General features: G+C 43.7%; 1 protein-coding gene across 1 annotated transcript in view; it reads right to left on the bottom strand.

Annotated features, from left to right (window-relative positions):
- Window positions 1-19,453, bottom strand: part of LOC311525347 (organic cation/carnitine transporter 2-like) — a 45,258-nt gene extending 25,805 nt beyond the window's left edge. Inside the window, exon 1 of the mRNA XM_084637419.1 lies at window positions 18,997-19,453. Within this exon, the coding sequence (XP_084493545.1) occupies window positions 18,997-19,389 (393 nt within the window). The 5' untranslated portion in view covers window positions 19,390-19,453. The remainder of the gene's footprint in view (window positions 1-18,996) is intronic.
- Between the last annotated feature and the right edge of the window lie 864 nt (window positions 19,454-20,317).

Genomic DNA, 20,317 nt, shown 5'->3' with positions numbered 1-20,317 from the left:
GAATTTCCAGATACTGTTCTTCCTGTAAACCCCCCAGCTAGGCTTAAAGGATATATGCAAAAAGAGGGAAAACAAAAGATACAGTGCTCTAGAAATTCTGCTTGGGAATTTTTGGTCATAAACTTCCCTTCCAAGAAATGCAAACACAAACACACACACATACAGTAAAAAGATCAAGTGTTTGAGTCTCATTACTGACAAATATTGTGGGGAAAAGGAAAGGTGAAAAAATTATCCAATCAACAAAGGCATGCAATAGTTCACAACTGTTCACGTAGCTCAGGGAAGGCTGAACAGATGTTATTGCACTAATAAAGCCTTCATAAAGCACTTTAAATCTTACAGTGACATATTAACAGTAAGTAATGAAAGAGGCTTAATTTTATTCATATTATCTGGAATTTTTTTTAAAAAAATTGTTTACTAGAGCCAAACAAAACGAAGCCAGCAGGGAAGCCAAGTCACCCATTGCTAGCTGTTCTATCACCTCCACAGGAATAGTTGTGGCATTCACTCCCTGCTGAAGTTTGCTTGTTAAAGAGATTTAACAGAGGACCAATGAGCTTTGGGGAAGAGGAGCGCTTAATAGTAGGCCAAGCATGTGACTGGAAGCCAGAAACTCAGGAGTTCTAATTCCACCTCTGCCTGTGAGGCAAGGCCAAATCCTGCTTGTCTCACTCATCCATAGAGTTCCACTGATACAAATGCTACGGATTGTTTAAAGAGTGGATCCTGACCCTGCTGCCTAATAGGGAGAGTCAGAGAACAAAGCAATCCAAGGGAGAGCTTTGCATCGCAGAGAAGGAAGCAGTCTCTTGAGCTGCCAGTAGTTCCCCTTCTTCTTGATAACTGCCCTTTGCAGAGTCCTAAGTTCTTAAAGACTAGCAGGCCTGCACAACAGAAGGGAGAAAACCAGGGGCCCAGAGCAGAGTACCAACCTCAAGTCAGAGATGCTTCCTCCTCAAGGAAACCAGCTGACAACATCCAGCATCCAGGCCTTTAGAGAACTGCAGTTGTTCCTCTCTGCTGTGTACTAAGGTGTCCTCTTCAGTACCTCCATAACCTCCTCCACAAATGCCCTCCTTCCTACCCCACTCCCTTTCCATAAAGAAGTAAGAACTGTCCTCAGTGCAGATCAGCAGAAACTCACCCCACAATCATCCAGCCAACAGCCTTACACTGGCCCACTCTTCATCTGCTGGTCCCACAACCCTGCACAGAGATGCTATGAGCTCCCCCCTGCCTCTACTCTCTGTGCAGCCTACCCTCCCACTACTGGCTCCTTGCAGGGAATAGGGATGGTCAGTGGGAACCAGGGAGTAGTAGGAATCTAGGGGCCGCAGCATTTGCTCCACTCTAGAGTCCTAGCTCACAATGGAGAGATAGCGTCCCTCCTTCCCAGCACTGCATTGTCAGTGGGCCCAGAACCCCCATGGAAAAATCCAGCCCCGATCCATCTTCACTCGCTATTAGTTCCTTAAGGGCTGACGAAGCGCTGCCTCCTGACAGGTAAATAGTCTGAAGGCAAAGAGGGGAAAGGCTCAGACTGTAAGTGAAGTTGTTTCTGGGGTGTGGGTAAATCTCAGGGGTCCAGTATCTTCCTTCCGGTACCTTTTGGCTCCCCAAGATCCCCATGCCACTGAGCCTCTGGTACCAACAATCCAGGTCAGACTAGATGATCACAATGGTCCCTTCCAGCCTTAAAAATGTACAAATCTATAAACTTCTGGTGGAGCCAGAGCATGTTTTTAAACCATATCCAATTTGATTTTAAAACTCTGAGTGGTGGAAAATTCACAATATCCCTAAGTAAGCTGTTCCAATAATTACTCATTGTTAAATATCTGTAACTTCTTTCCAGTCTAAATTTGGCTAGCTTCAGCTTCCAGGCACGAGATCATTCCATGTTTTTGTTCACCATATTACAGAGCCCTTTAGTAAAAGGAATCCTCTCCCTACGTAGGTACCTATAGGGTATGTCTACACACAGATAAAAGACCTGCGGCACAGCCATGGCTGGGGCCTAGTTTGTGGGGCTAGAAACTGCTGTGTAGACATTCAGGCTTGGGATGACACTTGAGCTCTGGGACCCTACACCCACATAGGATCCCAGAGCTCAGGTTCCCACCTGAGCCCTGACATCTACATAGCAATTTTTCAGCCCAGAATCCGAGCCCTGCAAGCTCAAGTCAGCTGACCTGGGCCAGCTGCAGATTTTTTATCCCTGTGTGGACGTACCCACAGAGTGTGATCAAGTCACCACTTAACCTTCCTTTTGATAAGCTAAATAGATTCAGCTGGTCTCTTACCATACGGCAAATTACCAGACCATGGATCATTCTTGTAGCTTTTTGCTGAACTTTTCCAATTCTGCAACTATTCTTCAATTCTTTTCTGTTCTCCTCCCATATCAGATGACCCATGATTATGTCTTGGATTAATGTTAGGCTAACCGGTTTATTCTGTTTACCCTTTTAAAATACTAATACAGCATTAGTTTTTTTATGTCCTCTGGAACTTCCGCAGTGCGCCAAGATTTGTTAAAAAAAATCAACATTAATACCTCATATTTTTTCAGGCAATTCTTTTGAAACTCTTAGGTGCAAGTTATCTGGTCCTGCAGATTTTAAAATTTCAAATTGCATCTACTAAAGTTAAATGTCCACTCTAGTTACTGTAGCAATAGAGAGATATTAATGCACTGTCCAGCTACTTTCCAGATATAGAAGAGGAATATTTATTGCCTTTTTTGCACTGTTAATCATTATTATTGCATACAAACCATTACTTTAAGTGTTACAGCAGATGCTGGAAGAACCCACTCTTTAACCTTGGTATGTCCTCCAAAAATATCTCAAATTAAATGCAAAAAAGATGCTCAGTGGAATACTGGATTAAAAATTGGACATTCTCCATTATTGATATGAGACACAAAACCTTTTCCTGAACAGGTTGGTGAGACTCCCTTTAATAATTCTGCATATTGAACTAAACAGTGGATTAGACCATTTTCACACCCAATGCGAATGTAAATTTCACCAATCTTGCCTGAAACAGTCCCATTTATACAAACTGGAGTTTGCAATACAGATTGTTCTTTTAAAGTTCTCTCTCAGTCAGAATTCACTGAACATGGCTTCACTCCATGTCCTAACATGCGATGTCTCCTACATAATACAACACAGAAGTCACAGGAAAAAAAATGGCCATTCTATCTTGACAAGGAAACAGCACACTGCTAATCTCTGAATTCTTCTTTAGTTCAGAGTCTATCAGACATACACGGCAAACAATTAAAAAAAAAAAAGCGTCTATTACATTCCTGTCACTGAACAAAACTAGGGAGCCTAAACTGACTGGGAAATCTTAGCATAGCACAGCACATTTAACACCTTGAAAATATACAGCAAGTGGCCATTGCCAAACAAATTGAATCCATCAAATCACCTACAATTGACTATTACTAAATATACCAATAAAGCACCACCCCCTGCATAGTAAATACCAATCTCGAATCCTACATTAGTAAAGACCCTCCCCTTCACCCATTCCACCTACTACAGCAACCAATGGAAATGGGCATCTATTTAAATACATTACTACTAACATGGGGCAAAGATCCAATTGGCCAAAGATTGTGTCAAGCCATTTATAGAGTCACTGGCAAAAGCAGTCCAAACATAAGTGATTATTCTCAACTTGTCCTATTGTACTTGTGAATTAGCTATATGAAGTAATGTTTAGCTACCTGCTTTTATGGATAACATGCTGTCCACTTACAGTGTGTGTCCAGGGACTAAAATTTTCTTCTGGTCACTGGCCCAGGGCCATTTCTTGGAAATGTTCACAGTACTGAAAAGTTTTCATACTATTCTGCCAACGGTTACTTACACTAGCAGATGGAGAGATATCCAATATTAAAATGCCACTCCAATTACCATCTTGGCTTTTCTTCCACTCTAATAAAGCAGTTTAGGAGTTGTAATGCTGAGAATTGCTAGAAGCAGAAACCAATGAGAGCAACTTGGAATCACAGCTTTCCAAGGCCCTCCGTTTGTGGAACATCAGTGGTTAAAAATAAAAAAAGTCATTTTAAGTAGGTCAATAAAAGTGTGGGCCAGATAGCAATCAGAATGTTGAAATCTTAAGGTCCAATATCTCATGACTTGTTTGGTCATGAATGAGCACAATAAATGAAGTCTGGAGTCTTCAGTTTTCTAGTGGCATATGGAAATGGTTCATAAACTGTGGTCTACAAAGCCACCGCTGTCACAATAACGAAGTATTGCCATTCTTTAGGAATCATGTTTCCTGCTGGGTGTAGCCAGTCCCGATATCTTGCAGGGACTAAAGCTCTGAGGTGTAACTAACGCAAAGCCTGCACCACTATACTTAAAGGTCACCTGGGTTGTCACTTTCCACTAGAAGTGCTGCTTGGCATTGGTCCAGGACTGAATATAGAATGTCTGAGACCAGAGAAATGAGTAATTTTCATTCCCCAATATCCTTTCAACAAGGTTAATAGAGTTCATGGAATTTGCCTACAATTATGTATCGGGCATAGCAGGTATGTCAGAAGTGGAGTGAAGAGGGACAGGCATTCTTATTTCCATGCTCCCATCTTCTCTTGCTGTTCAGTTCCTCTGTCCCGATAACATGCAAAAATCTATTTTAGAGGTTCTGCTCTCTTCCCTTGGGATGACAGTCATCCCAGGCTCCCAAAAGGTCTTCTCAATGGTTCCAAGCATATCCTGGGCAGCTGCTGCCCACTTTTTTCTTAGCTCAGAGCCACTCCACGTAGCAGAGGAGAATGGGCCCAGTTACATCAAAAGCAAAATAAGTTCATAAAAAAAGCCTTCCTTCCACCCCCACCCCCCTTTTGTATAAATCTTTCAAGCTGCCTGGTCTTTGTCTTCAAATCCAGCATTCGTTTCTATGCAAATGTTAGCAACAGAGTAATCAAATCTCCTGAGGATTCTAAGAGGCTGCAGTGAGCGAAACAACTGCCAGAAATGCTGCTTTCTAATATGTTAGACACCAGTGTTTAGGAACATGATGAATCCTACCACTCAAAACCACGGGCACAGAGTATTCTTGCTGTATAGTGATCTAAAGCTGTTGGAGAACATACTTTATTTAAATGTTACCATTTTACAAGACTTCAGCTCCCAGACACTCTTAACATTGCATTATTTGAAGCTGACTGTCAGGCCGATTGACTGCAGAGTCAAAAACAGCTTCAAGATATCGGTCAGGTGGGTCACACAGAATGTATTGGAAAAGCAAAGGTCATAACGAGAGAGTAGGTGAAACAATAACAATTTTACACATTTGATCTGTTTCAAAACACACTTGGCAAGTGAGTGTCACACTCCATTAATGATAGGTGAAGAGGCACAAACAGGTCATGTGACTTGACAAAGGTCACAGAAGTCTGTGGGACAGCTGTGAATCAGACTCCATGTAATCTGACTCCCAGTCTCTTCATCTGATAGTAGTCCATAACCCACCCTTGCTGTTTATATGCCAAATAATAAAATGGGTGTGGAAAGAACTTAATATCCCTCACACTATCAGATGTTTGATTTGTTCTCTGTACAAAGCCCTAATTTGTTTGTAGTAGTAATTAATGCTTTTCTCTGGAGAATATTTCCAAAATTCTCTACAACCTGTTTTGTTTAAAGTTGGGCATTTGGAACCAAAGTAAACCCCCAAATTCCTAGCATTATAGGAAACTCAGGTCCAAAACTTAAAGCATTTTAATGAATTTAGTCATTATGAATTTCTAATCCTTTAATTCAACAATGAAAAGTATTTAAAAAATTTAATTTTACACTTAAATAGGATTACTATCACAGCAGTAATAAGAGAATTCAACCTGTTAAACTCGCATTTCCTTTATTCTTTCATCATATGCCCTGTAATCAAATAATGATCTGAAAATTTACATAGTACCTTTTAAATAAAAGGAATGAACTTTGAAAACTCCTCACAAATAGCACTTCAATCACAAATGGAATGAAAGTAACACTCTGATGAAATACTACGATTTTTAAAACACGTACAGCCAAGCTATACAATAACATTCAAGACAAAAAGTGAAGAAGACTATCATACCAAATCAGAAATGCAGGGGAAGTTTAGGTAGAGAAGAATGTACTGTAATTACCTTAACTGAAAATTTGGCCAGGCTACTGAGGTTAACACAATAACTCTTATGAAAAGTTTTGTGAGATCTTCAGTAACCTCAACTGGTCAAGACCACATTTTTACATGCATCCACTACCCCTGTAAAATCCTACCTAACTTAGATGGAAGAACAACACTTTGTAAATTAACATGACCAAATCCTGCAGTGTCTAAGGGCTTGTCTACATGGTGCATTAGTCGGCACTAGTGGGATGTAAATTATACTGTTAATGTAGTCACAAAACAGGACTTCATTAGCATGCAGTAGGGAACTGTTAGGGTGCACCAGCAGGATTCATGCAAGCCTGTTAGTGTCAACATGCTGGTGCACGCTACAATGTATATCCCTCTAGTGCAGACTAATGCACCGTGTAGACAAACCCTAAGACTCCCAACCAGACAATGACCTGGCTTGACCCTGCTCAGCTTGTGCTGTGATTCTGTCAGACCTCCTAAGAACATAACATACAAACATAAGAACGGCCATATTGGGTCAGACCAAAGGTCCATTTAGCCTTCCGACAGTAGCCAGTGCCAGGTGCCCCAGAGGGAATGAACAGAACAGGGAATTGTCAAGTGAACCTTTCCCTGTCGCTCATTCCCAGCTTCTGGCAAACAGGCTAGGGTCACCATCCCTGCCCTTCCTGGCTAATAGCCATTGATGGATCTATCCTCCATGAATTTATCTAGTTCTTTTTTGAACCCTGTTATAGTCTTGGCCTTCACAACATTCTCTGGCAAAGAGTTCCACAGGTTGACTGTGCGTTGTGTAAAGAAATACTTCCTTTTGTTTTAAACCTGTGGCCTATTAATTTCATTTGGAGACCCCTATGTGCTATGAGAAGGAGTAAACAACACTTCCTTATTTACTTTCTCTGCACCAGTCATGATTTTATAGACCTTAATCATATCCCCCTTAGTCATCTCTTTTCCAAGCTGAAAAGTCCCAGTTTTATTAATCTCTCCTCAGACGGCAGCCGTTCCATAACTTACAAGATAATATGACAGTATCCCATTTTCAAAAAATCAAAATCAACCAACCAACGTACAGTGATAGGAGAACCTTCTTATAACAAACTTCCGATCTGATTTCACTACAAATTTTTCAATGCATTACAACATGTAAATTGCAATTCTATTATAGGGGAGTTTTTCCATGGAGGTTGAGAACATCTTACTATATAGTACCACTATGCATACAGTAAGCTTCACCACTGTTGTGTATGCCTGGAAAGTTACAGAAGTAACTGCCAAGCCAGTAGTTTGTAATTTATTACTCCCCACGAAGTAGACATGTTTCTCAGATTAATTTAGAACAGCCTTCCAAGGGGAGCGGTAGGGGCAAAAAACCTAACTGGCTTCAAGACTGAGCTTGATAAGTTTATGGAGGGGATGGTATGATGGAACTGCCTACAATGGCATGTAACTGATCTGTGACTGCTAGCAGCAAGTATCTCCAAAGCCTGTGATAGGACACTACATGGGAACGGCTCTGAGTTACTTCAGAAAATTCTTTCCCACATGTCTGGTTGCTGGGTCTTGCCAATATGCTCAGGGTCTAACTGATTACCATATTTGGAGTCAGGAAGTAATTTCCCTCCCAGGTCAGACTGGCAGAGACCCTGGGAGTTTTTCGCCTTCTTCTGCAGCATGGGCCACTTGCAGGTTTAAACTAATGTAAATGGTGAATTCTCTCTAATTTGAAGTACTTAAATCATGATTTGAGGACTTCAATAACTCAGCCAGAGAGGGTGGGTGAGGTCCTGTGGCCTGCAATATCCAGGAGGTCAAACTAAATGATCATAATGGTCCCTTCTGGCCTTAACGTCTATGAGATTACAAAGAACTATTCCACTACAGAAGCACTACTCCGATATTAATGAGGTTCTATTTCCTTAAGAGTGTTCCTACAGACACCAAACATAGATAGACCATTACAAATATCAAATACTTCCCCTAGAGGCTTGCTCAGTTTCACCCGTTATATAAGGAAGACTTTTCTGAATCTTGCAGTTTCAGGCTATGCCATTTATTGTTTTCTGATCCCAGCACGGGCAAACATAAAAGATAAAAAACAACAAGAAATTGGAAGTATTCTACATGCTAAAATTTCCTTTTTAAAACTGAGCTGATAGTAACGGTTTTATTTTGGTCGACCCTGCGCTTCCCTCCCATCTGCTACCCTGTAAATGAAGGCAGAACCTTCAAGTGACCTGTCATTCTCCCCATTCACTACTTATGAACTTTGAACCAAATTCTGCCTTTAGCTATACCCATGCAAACCACTACACTTAATGGGGTAACATGGGCATAAGTGAAGGAAGAACCTGTCCCTCTGAGAATTATCACACACGTTTCTGTGTTATTTATTTACATTTATCAAGTGCCCAACGCCCAAGGTGCGCTATTACACTATATAAACTATCCAAAAATGCAAACCAGATCCACATCTACAAAAGGATACAGTATATTTCTTGAATTGCTTCTCCTGAAGTTGTGCTAAGCCTTTACAAGGGTCTCATCCGTACAGAAAGTATGGGGAAATTTCAAGCTTTTTCATTACTTTATAAATCAATACAATACAATAAAATAAACCCAAAACAATGGTGCTGGTGGTGAATTTGGGAGGAGTGGTGGAGAAAGGAGCATGGATATAATTGTGAACTAGCCAGCAACTTCTTTTTTAATGCTAAAATTAGTTTTAAAGAGTCATGGAAACATTAGCTCTATAAATATATTGTCTGTGTTATGTCTAAGGTGGTGATGTCTTCATTTTCACTGCAACAACTTGAAATGCTTGTCTACTGAGCTGAAATGCTTGTCTACTGAGCTATACAAATATGGGCTACTTCAGGTAAGTATCTCTGGCTTTTTGCTATTGATTAACTGAGAGGCAAAAAAGGAGCACTTTTCTGTGCTGGGAACTTGGCAGTTTCTCAAAGAGACAATATTAAAAGTACAACAGCAAACTATCCTGATGCAAAGGAAAGATAAGAAGAATTGTAAAAGGCTCCATCAGGAGCTCTTCAATGAACTGAAAATCAAAAAGCAATCCCACAAAAAGCAAAAACATGAACAAATTGCTATGGATGAGTACAAAAGAATAGCACATGCATGTAGAAACAAAATCAGAAAGGCTAAGGCACAAAATGAGTTACACCTAGCAAGGGACATCAAGGGACATAAAAGGTAATAGGAGGTTTTATAAATACATTTGGAGCAATAGAAAGATGAAGGAAAGTGTAGGTCCACTACTTAGCCGGGAAGGAGAGTTAAGAACAGGTGACATCAAGACAGCTGTGGTGTTCAATGCCTATTTGGCTTCAGTCTTCAGTAAGAGGGTAAATTCTAACCAGATACTTAACACAACTAATATTAACAATAAGGGGGAAGGAACATAAGCCAGAATAGGGAAACAAGAAGTTAAAGAATATTTATCTAAAATTAGATGCAGTCAAGTTGGCAGGGCCTAATGAAATTCATCCTAGGTTACTTAAAGAACTAGCTAAAGCAATCTTGGAACCATTAGCAATTGTCTTTGAGAAATCATGGAGAACAGGTAAGGTCCCAAAGGACTGGAGAAGGGCAAATATAGTACCTAGAACAAATGATTAAACATTAAATTTGTAAGCATCTAGAGGATAATAGGATTATAAAAAATAGCAAGCATGTATTTGTCAAGAACAAACCCACAGCATTTCCTTCTTTGACAGGGTTACTAGCCTAGTGGATAGGGGAGAAGCAGTAGATGGGACATATCTTGATTTGGTTTTTGACACAATCCCACATGACAGTCTCATAAGCAAACTAGGGAAATTAAGTATAAATTAAATTGCCATAAATTGGATGCATAAGTGGTTGAAAGACCATACTCAAAGAGAGTTATCAATAGTTGGCTGTCAAAATGAGCAGATGCACCTAGTGAGGTCCCACAGAGCGTCAGCCCTGGTTTCAGTACTATTCAATCTTTTCATTAATGACTTGGATAATGGAGTGAAAATTATGCGTATAAAATTGGCAGATAACACAAAGTTACACTTTGAAGGACAGGATTAGTATTCAAAATAATCTTGACAAATTGTAGAACTTGTATGAAATCAACAAGATGAAATGCAATAAAGAGAAGTGCAAAGAACTTAATTTACGAAGGAAAAAATTAAATGAACAACAAAAATGGGGAACTGGCTAGGCAGTAATACCGCTGAAAAGATTAGAATGGATCACAAATTGAATGAGTCAACAATGTGATAAAGTTGTGAAAAAAGCTAATATTCTGGGGTGAATTAACAGAATTGTCATATGTAAGAAAGGAAGGAACTATCCTGCTCTAATTGCCACTGGTAAGGCCTCAGCTGGAGAACTGGATCCAGTTCTGGATGCCGCACTTAAGAAAAAAGTGGACAAATTGGAGACAGTCCAAAGGAGAGCAACAAACATGATAAGGTTTAGAAAACCTGACCTACGAGGAACTGTTAAAAAAAAAAACTGGGCATGTTTAGTTTTGAGAAAAGAAGACTGAAGGGCAAACTGATAAGCTTTCAGATATGTTAAGTTTCAGAGTAACAGCCGTGTTAGTCTGTATTCGCAAAAAGAAAAGGAGTACTTGTGGCACCTTAGAGACTAACCAATTTATTTGAGCATTAGCTTTCGTGAGCTACAGCTCACTTCATCGGATGCATACTGTGGAAAATACAGAAGATGTTCTTATACATACAAACCATGAAAAAATGGGTGTTTACCACTACAAAAGGTTTTCTCCCCCCCAACCCCACTCTCCTGCTGGTAATAGCTTATCTAAAGTGATCACTCTCCTTACAATGTGTATGATAATCAAGATGGGCCATTTCCAGCACTAATCCAGGGTTTAACAAGAACGTCTGAGGAAGGGGGGACCAAGAGGAAATAGGTTACCTTGCCAAGCTCTGCGATACAACCGCATTTGCTCCAACCCCTCAGACAGAAACAAACACCTACAAGATCTCTATCAAGCATTCTTACAACTACAGTACCCACCTGCGGAAGTGAAGAAACAGATTGACAGAGCCAGAAGAGTTCCCAGAAGTCACCTACTACAGGACAGGCCTAACAAAGAAAATAACAGGACGCCACTAGCCGTCACCTTCAGCCCCCCAACTAAAACCCCTCCAACGCATTATTAAGGATCTACAACCTATCCTGAAGGATGACCCAACACTCTCACAAATCTTGGGAGACAGGCTAGTCCTTGCCTACAGACAGCCCCCCAACCTAAAGCGAATACTCACCAGCAACCACATACCACACAACAGAACCACTAACCCAGGAACCTATCCTTGCAACAAAGCCCGTTGCCAACTGTGCCCACATATCTATTCAGGGTACACCATCACAGGGCCTAATAACATCAGCCACACTATCAGAGGCTCGTTCACCTGCACATCTACCAATGTGATATATGCCATCATGTGCCAGCAATGCCCCTCTGCCATTTACATTGGTCAAACTGGACAGTCTCTACGTAAAAGAATAAATGGACACAAATCAGATGTCAAGAATTATAACATTCATAAACCAGTCGGAGAACACTTCAATCTCTCTGGTCACGCGATTACAGACATGAAAGTTGCGATATTACAACAGAAAAACTTCAAATCCAGACTCCAGCGAGAAACTGTTGAATTAGAATTCATTTGCAAATTGGATACAATTATCTTAGGCTTGAATAGAGACTGGGAGTGGCTAAGTCATTATGCAAGGTAACCTATTTCCCCTTGTTTTTTCCTACCCCCCCCCCCACTTCCTCAGATGTTCTTGTTAAACCCTGGAATAGTGCTGGAAATGGCCCATCTTGATTACCATACACATTGTAAGGAGAGTGACCACTTTAGATAAGCTATTATCAGCAGGAGAGAAAGCCTTTTGTAGTGGTAAACACCCATTTTTTCATGGTTTGTATGCATAACAACATCTTCTGTATTTTCCACAGTATGCATCCGATGAAGTGAGCTGCAGCTCACGAAAGCTCATGCTCAAATAAATTGGTTAGTCTCTAAGGTGCCACAAGTACTCCTTTTCTTTTTGCAGATATGTTAAGGGCGGTTAGAAAAAAAAGACAGTGATAATGCATTCATCATGTTCACTGAATGTAGAGCAAGACCAGCAAGGGCGATTTAGGTTACATATTCAGAAATCTTCCTAACTAGAAGGAAAGTTAAGCACCGGAATAGGCTTCTAGGGAAGGTTGTGGAATCCCCATCACTGGAAGTCTAACCTGCTCTTAAAAAGAGCCAACAGGTTGGACAAACACCTGGCAGGGATGGTCGAAGTTTACATGGTCCTGCCTCAGGACAAGAGGCTGGGCTAGATGACCTCTTGTGATGCTTTATAACCCTACATTTCTATGATCCAATATTGTAGAATCAAAAAGATCCTTCAAGTGCAATTCCTTTTTAAAAGCCCATTTTTAATGGCACGGGGTGCCGGCAGGCAGCAGGGTGCCATTAAAAATCCAGCCCGGCCTGCTCTTCTCCGCTCCCCGCCCCCTCCCGCGGGAACAGGGGGCAAGGCACAGAAGCTTGGTCCTGCAGGTTCCCCTGCCTCTTAACAGCTCCCCTGCCTCTTCCTGCAGTGTGCTGGGTCCCTGCCCCTCCTCCTCCTCTCTGTCCCTGCCAGCCGATCAGCTGATGGCCCTTGCAAGGGAGGAGCAGAGTCAGAGGGAAGGCAGAGAAGAAGCAGGGGCAAGGCCTTGGGGAAGCGGGCCATATCCCTTCCAGCCCCCTGCCGTGAGCACCCCACAACCCCAGCTCATGCCCCCATCTCTGACCCCCCCACACACACACCCAGCCCTCTGCCCTGCACACCCCCAAGGCCCCTGCCCTGAGCCCTGTACCCCCCTCACACACACCCAGCCCTCTGCTTGACTCCTTCACCCCCCCCACAACCCCAGCCCTGACTCTGGCACCCCCACACATCCCCAGCCCCCCCACACCCCATGCACCCCCCAAATCCCTACCCCCACCCTGAGCACCAAATGGGAGCTCCTGCATCCCCCCCACATTCCCACCTGTACCCCTCCCACCAAATGGGAGCTGCCCAGGTAAGCGCTCCATACCCAAACCTCCTGCCCCAACCCTGAGCCCCCTCCCTCATTCTAGCTCCTGGCCAGACCCTGCACCCCAACCCCCAGCCTGCTCCTTCACCCCCAGCCCTGTGCTCAGTGCACTCCCACCCTCAGCTCAGTGCAGAGAGAGAGGAAGAGAATGGCCAGAACTAAGGAGAAGGTAGGTACCCACTGTATGTGGGTAGGGCCGGGACCTCAGACTGGCAGCGGGCTGAGCGGGTCCAGCAGCCAGGATTCAGGCTGGTAGGAGCCAGTGGATGGAACCCCTGAGCAGCAGCGGGCTGAGCTGCTCAGCCCACTGCCGGTCTGGGGTTCTGGCTGCTGGCCCCTTGCCAGCTGGGGTCCCGGCTGCAGACCCCGCTCAGCCCGCTGCCGGCCTAGGTGAACAGAACTCCACACCAGCAGCGGGCTGAGTGGGCCAGCGGCGTAAGATCAACATTTTAATTTAATTTTAAATGAAGCTTCTTAAACATTTTGAAAACCTTGTTTATTTTACAATACAACAATAGTTTAGTTATATAATATATAGATTTATAGAGAGAGACACCTTCTAAAAAACATTAAAATGTATTACCGGCACGTGAAACCTTAAAGTGAATAAATGAAGTCTCGGCACACCACTTCTGACAGGTTGCAGTCCCCGGATATAAGTAAACAGGATGTCTTTTCAAATTGTGAGCATATTCAGCCTGTAATTTGAAAGCCAAGATAAATGTTTTTCTTGCTCTGACATGACCAGTAACAAAGATTCTGAAATCAGGACTTTCATTAGACTTCCTCATCTTCATATGTTAGTAGCTTTCCCAATGAATACATCTGTTCTCCGTGTATAGTCAGTATCATATCTGCTCATTTTTGACAGAAGTGCGGACTGCTTTTCACTTCTGATTGCCCTGCAGAAGTAGCCTAGCTATGAAAGAAAGCTTAACTAAAGTCTTGTTTACACAGGGACATTCAGGAAAATTAATCCAAATTAACAAAAGGTGGATTAGTTAAATGGCATTAACCCATGTGGACACCCTCATTCTACCCTTAATTCTGTTTATCTTAATTACAAATTAATACACACAGAGAGCACATGTATTAAGAAAGCTGGTAACATGTGAAGAGGAGGAAATCTAATGAGAGTCCGGACATGACTTTTGCTATGCTCAACCACCACTATAATATGCATGTCGATGTCAGTAAATATTTAACTTGGTAGAGAAAGCTTTGATTTGAACTTCAGCCACTGGTTGCATTGTTATATAAACAAGGCCGTGCAGTTTCATTAATCTCTCCTGTTTACTCTTTAAAAAAAGTAAACTTGAATACCTGGAACTTAGGCACATTGCTGGTCTATGCTTCCGTGGGCAATTCCAACTGTTGGTACCATTGTCTCCACTTTCCCACACACCCCCTGTTAATTTGTTTCATATGAGCTCTACAAAGGTGCAGAGGTCTGCCTGCATAGAGCTAATTACATGATCAGAGCCCTACATTGTGAATTTTGGAGGGCACGGACGGTCTCTTCCTATAGGTTTGTACAGTGCCCAGCACAATAGGGTACCAATACTGAGTAAGGCCGTGGGGCACTACTGTAATTCCAACAACAACAAGAATAAAAGAGAGAGGTAGGCTTAGAATAAAGTTTCTTTTTTTAAAGTCAAATAATGCTTGCATTTTGTTAAAGGAACAAACAAAAATGTACAATCTTGCCCTTAACCACTTGATTTCATATTCCCACTAGTGTAAATTTTGCAACGGGATATTCTAAAAAAAACTGAAAAATTTAAGGATGAACACACATATGACATAAAATTATGATACTTACCACCTGGCATGCAGCAATTACTCCTACCATCTTAACACTTAGAAAGTGACTGAACAGAGGTTTTCAGAATAGCAGACCAGAAGTTGAGCACATTTTAAATTGGCCAAAATATGTAAGACCATTGCGTTATCCAAGACAAGTCTACTTCCTCTTTGTTCCTCCTCTACAGTCCCTTTGTCTCATTCTATTTCAGTGCCAAATTCTGCTCCCAGTTACACCTGCTCACTGCCACTGAAGATAGCAGGGTTTAACAGATGTAACTGGAAGAGGAATTTAGCCCTTCATTTAATTATCACACCTCTAAGTGTTTTAAGAGCCATATATCACTTTTTATTACCATTTCATTCTGCCACTTACTTACATAAAAAAGGAATAAGAATTACATGCATGGATGTTTTCTTGAGGGCATGAAGTTTTATTCACCTCTCCACTTATAGTGTTTGAAATGACTCACAAATACAAAAAGCAGTTACAGTATGTATAAAATGATCAAATATACCAGCATCTCTAACTGCAATCTTCTGTTATTAAATGTACACTAGGAAGACTGACATGAGAAAAAGGGATTTGCTTTTAGATAGGAAGAAGCAAAGGAAAGGCATTTTAAACTGCTTCTGCTCCTTAAAGACTGTCACATAAGTGAGGGCCTTTACTGTGGTCATGTGACATGAGACAGAAGATGCTTCAGGCAACATTTTTTTTTCCTAGATTTCAGTTAAAGCCAGATCTGGGACAAAAAGAAAAGGAGTACTTGTGGCACCTTAGAGACTAACCAATTTATTTGAGCATGAGCTTTCGTGAGCTACAGCTCACTTCATCGGATGCATACCGTGGAAACTGCAGCAGACATTATATACACACAGAGATGATCTCTGGGCGTATATAATGTCTGCTGCAGTTTCCATGGTATGCATCCGATGAAGTGAGCTGTAGCTCACGAAAGCTCATGCTCAAATAAATTGGTTAGTCTCTAAGGTGCCACAAGTACTCCTTTTCTTTTTGCGAATACAGACTAACACGGCTGTTACTCTGAAATCTGGGACAAAGGTCCTCTTGGCCATCTTGACAAGTCAGAGAGAGATATACAGCTAAACATGAGATTAATGAATCATAAAAGGGCAGGAATGAGCCAACAGATTAGAGAGTTAAACAAGTTTAACATTGAAAACCTGTAAGTGGGTGAAAGGCCACAGCTCTTGCAAAACTCACCCAGAAGCATAAACATTTGTAAAAGAAGTCATGATGCATGAAGTCTGGGACTGCCAAGTTAACTCCCGCAGACACAGGGATCAGGCAAACAAAATATAGTTTCAAACAAAACATCAGCCAAACTGCACAGACAGTGTGTTTTCTTGAAATTCTAGTGTCACGCACTGTATCAGCTTCCTTTATTCTTACAGTTTGTTACCAGACTCTCCAGCTTTCTGAAGTTTAAAATTCAGCCAGTTTAATTTGCAATTGGGCTGAAACTCAGTACACGGTTTTGTCAGCAAGGAGACAAATTATAAGCTGAAACCATGTCTAAACCACCAAGCCATTGAGCTTTGAAGCATTCAAAATAAAAACAACACAATGTCATGTGAAGTGAAATAATTTTAAAAAGACTCCGTTTTTTATGTTCTCTACAATAATAGTTTAGGCCTTTGCAATAGTGCTTTTGGGCGGTGTCCAGAAAGAAGTTCAGAACAGTTAAGTGTCTAAAGCAGATCTTAAAAAGCAATTTAGGTGATGCATCAGTGCTGAATGGTGAAAGCTGGTGTGGAGATGACAAAACTTCACTAAAATCAGCTGTGAAAATCATTCAAGCCTCAGTCACTACCGAAGCTCATCCGATGAACAGTATGCATCCGATGAAGTGAGCTGTAGCTCACAAAAGCTTATGCTCAAATAAATTGGTTAGTCTCTAAGGTGCCACAAGTACTCTTTTTTTTTTTTTTTGTTAACCAAAGCTCAGTAACAGGTGCCAACAACCAATTAAAGTTTTGCCCTGTCTACACTGGCTGGTACAGTGGTGTGAAAAATCATCATGGGCCTTCTCTTTAAAAAAAAAAATCTCATGTGCCAACTTTAATACTGGGACAGCAAAATCCTAAGCCACTGAAGTATGCAGGTTACATCAAAAGAGGCTCAAACTTCCTTTGTTACAGCAATCTCGTAGGCACTGCTGCAGAGAAGCACAATGGTGCATGTTGTTCCTGCTATTTATTTTTAAAAGGTCTCTTTCCATTTCTTGTAGAAGCTTTCAGCAGGGGAAAAATATCACAAGAGCTTGACAGACAAAGTTACATATGATGTGCGGGGGGGAAAAAAGACAGAAACTTTCACAATATCACTGTTCTACCTCATAGCCACATTTCCAGCAGCTTAAATAGAGATGACATAACTTTTTTTTCTTCCAAGTCTCTCCTTCAGCAATAGCTTCCAACACTAACCTGAACTCTTGTCCTGTATATTTTAATAATCTACATTAAACTGTATGCTCTCCAGTACACACACTTTGGCATTCCAAATTATTTTAAAAACAGCATGTACATTTAAGACACAATATAAAAACAGGCAGGCTGCAGAGGCCAACTATAGGTTCCTTTGCAAACACCTACCCAGATCTTCAGTTAAGAAAGAGACATCAGCAAAGCCCAGCACAAACTTCTCTGTGCAAAGTGGCTTGCTTCACTAGGGAATGTCCAATTTATTTTAATATTAACATTTGGTAGGCATATCTGATTTCATAAATGTGTAATCAGAAGTTTCACTTGATTTAATAAGATCACCAAAAACAATATGTCCTGGGTTTTGTAAAAAGTCTCTGTAATTTGATAGCACCCTGTTAAATGGAGAGAGCTGATGACTGTATTACTGTATAATGTTTCTCTAAACAAAAGCTCACTGTTGTAATGATTTTAGTTTGGTCTCTCATATTTACATAGCAATGATTAGTTAACCTGTTAAAACTTTCGGAAGGAGGGAGGGAGGAAGGAAATAGATTCAGTGACCTGAACAGTCAGAGAAAAGTCAAGAGGGGAAAGTGTAGGGCTGATGTAGCTACAGTAAGCAACTCAAGATGAACAGGTCCCCAGAGTAATGCGCCCAGTATTGGATATGCAGTCCCAGAAGTGTGTAGGTAGTGGACTTCAACCTAGAGGACAGGTGTATTTATGGCCTGCAGTCTCCCCTCCTGCAAGCATACTTATTGTTACACACTAGGTAACCATGGGCCCACTTTTCCCCTTCCACCAAGTTTCAGAGCTCCCATCCACTCCACATCTCAACTGAAACAGTAGCTACTGGAGTCAGTAGACACTAGTTTCAGAGTAACAGCCGTGTTAGTCTGTATTCGCAAAAAGAAAAGGAGTACTTGTGGCACCTTAGAGACTAACCAATTTATTTGAGCATAAGCTTTCGTGAGCTGTAGCTCACAAAAGCTTATGCTCAAATAAATTGAGTAGACACTAGGTCCCACATCCTGTGACAGAGGGACTGACAGGTAGAATTCTGTCCCATGTCATGTGTCGGGGACTAGGAAGCAAAGCACAGTATCTCTCGGTATTACTGACCATTTATGCACCAAATCAGCACATCATCAACATGGCAGGGCAGGCTAGTCCCCAGTGCCTCCAGCGGTTACCGATACACTCAGACCCCTGACCCCAGCCCTCCAAACTCCTACACTGGCCCCACGTGGTTGGCACCCCCCTTCCCGACCCCCAATCGCCAGCACCTCCCAGCTTGGGCACCCCACTCCCGGTGCCCCCCCCTCCCAACACCCCTCCCAGCAGCATCCCACGCCTTGGCCCCACCCCCCAGCCTTCTCCCCATCTCCATCACCCCAAGACCCCTTCACTCCCCACCCCTCTCGCCCCTGGCCCCCAGGGCGGCCCCCCGCGCCCGGGCGCACCTCGGTGACGATGGTGGAGCGGTAGATCTCCCGGCTGTACTCCCAGCCGTCCAGGCACTTCTCCTGCTCCAGCTGACTCAGGTCCACGTCCCGGCCGGGCTGCAGCCCCAGCGCGGAGAAATTGGCCAGCGACTCCAGGCGGTAGCGGCGGCACCTGCTGGGCCCCTCCCGGCCGCCCTGCAGCTCGCGGGGGATGCTGGCGTTGAGCCACTCGCGGCTCAGGTTGGCGCTGGGGGGCACCCGGCAGCGGTGCTCGGGGATGCCGGCCAGGAAGACGATGGAGAGCCCGGTGAAGCCATTGGGGACGATGCTGGCGCTGAGCAGGAAGAAGATGAGGCGCTGGAAGGGGCCCCACTCGCCCAGGAAGGCGGTGACCACCTCGTAGTCCTGCATGGCGGGGAGCCGCCGGCGAGCGGCGGCCGCGCGGCGCTGGGGTGCGGCGCTGGGGTCCGGCGCTGACGGGCGGCGGCGGCGGCTACACGCGGCCCCTTCTGGCGCGGAGAGCGAGCGGCCGCCGCAGAAGGAGCTGCGGGAGGCGGGGGCGTGGCTTGGCAGGCGCCGGCTGGCGGCGTCCCGCCCCCGACAGGCTCCGAGCCCTGGCGCTGCCCATCCTGGGGCCGCGGCCGAGCCCAGCTCAGCTCCTGGGCCCCGTCCCTGGGGCAGCCCCCAGCCCGGCGCGCCGCGGAGACGTCCGGCTTCCGGAGCCCCAGGCCAGCAAATGGGCGCGGAAGCCGGTGGCAGCCGGGCAGGGGCTCCAGCCGCAGCCGGGGGCGGTGACACGGCCTGTCTTCGCCGGGCTGAAGGGGAGCAGCCGGGCCCTGCAGCCACAGGGATTGGCCCTGGGTAGGAGACAAGATGCAGCCCCTGGGTTGTGTAATGGATCTGGCATCTTTCCCGCGTCCTGCTCCCAGTTGGCCTGAATCTCCTTCCTCCTTGTGTGGCCGCTTGCCCCCCGTGCAAAGTAAGGACCCAGGCTAGCTCCACTGTGCGGGTTCAGCCAGTCTGGGGGCCACTTCTCCCCTGCAGCGTTTACAGTCGAGTTTAAGACGAAGTGTAACGAGTGGGAGAATAATGGAGGAAAGATGAGGAGAGCGGAGACAGCGCAAGGCAATGTGCTTTAACAGGAGATGAATTTAGCGTCAAATGCCTCCCAACATGCACGATACATCTGCCACATCCCAGCCTGCCGTACCCTGTCCACGTGGTGCACCGTGCTAACCCGCATTGGCAGTTCCTTAATGGGCTGTGATCCAGTCCTCTCTGAAAGGAGACTCCCCTCCCAGTGAACCCGTCTGGAGGGCACCCTAGGATACAGGGGGGT

The sequence above is a fragment of the Lepidochelys olivacea genome, assembly GCF_965140295.1.
Source record: "Lepidochelys olivacea isolate rLepOli2 genome assembly, chromosome: 8".
Taxonomy (NCBI): domain Eukaryota; kingdom Metazoa; phylum Chordata; order Testudines; family Cheloniidae; genus Lepidochelys; species Lepidochelys olivacea.
Note: the sequence above shows the minus strand (reverse complement) of the source record. Positions and strands in the feature narration are given on the sequence as shown.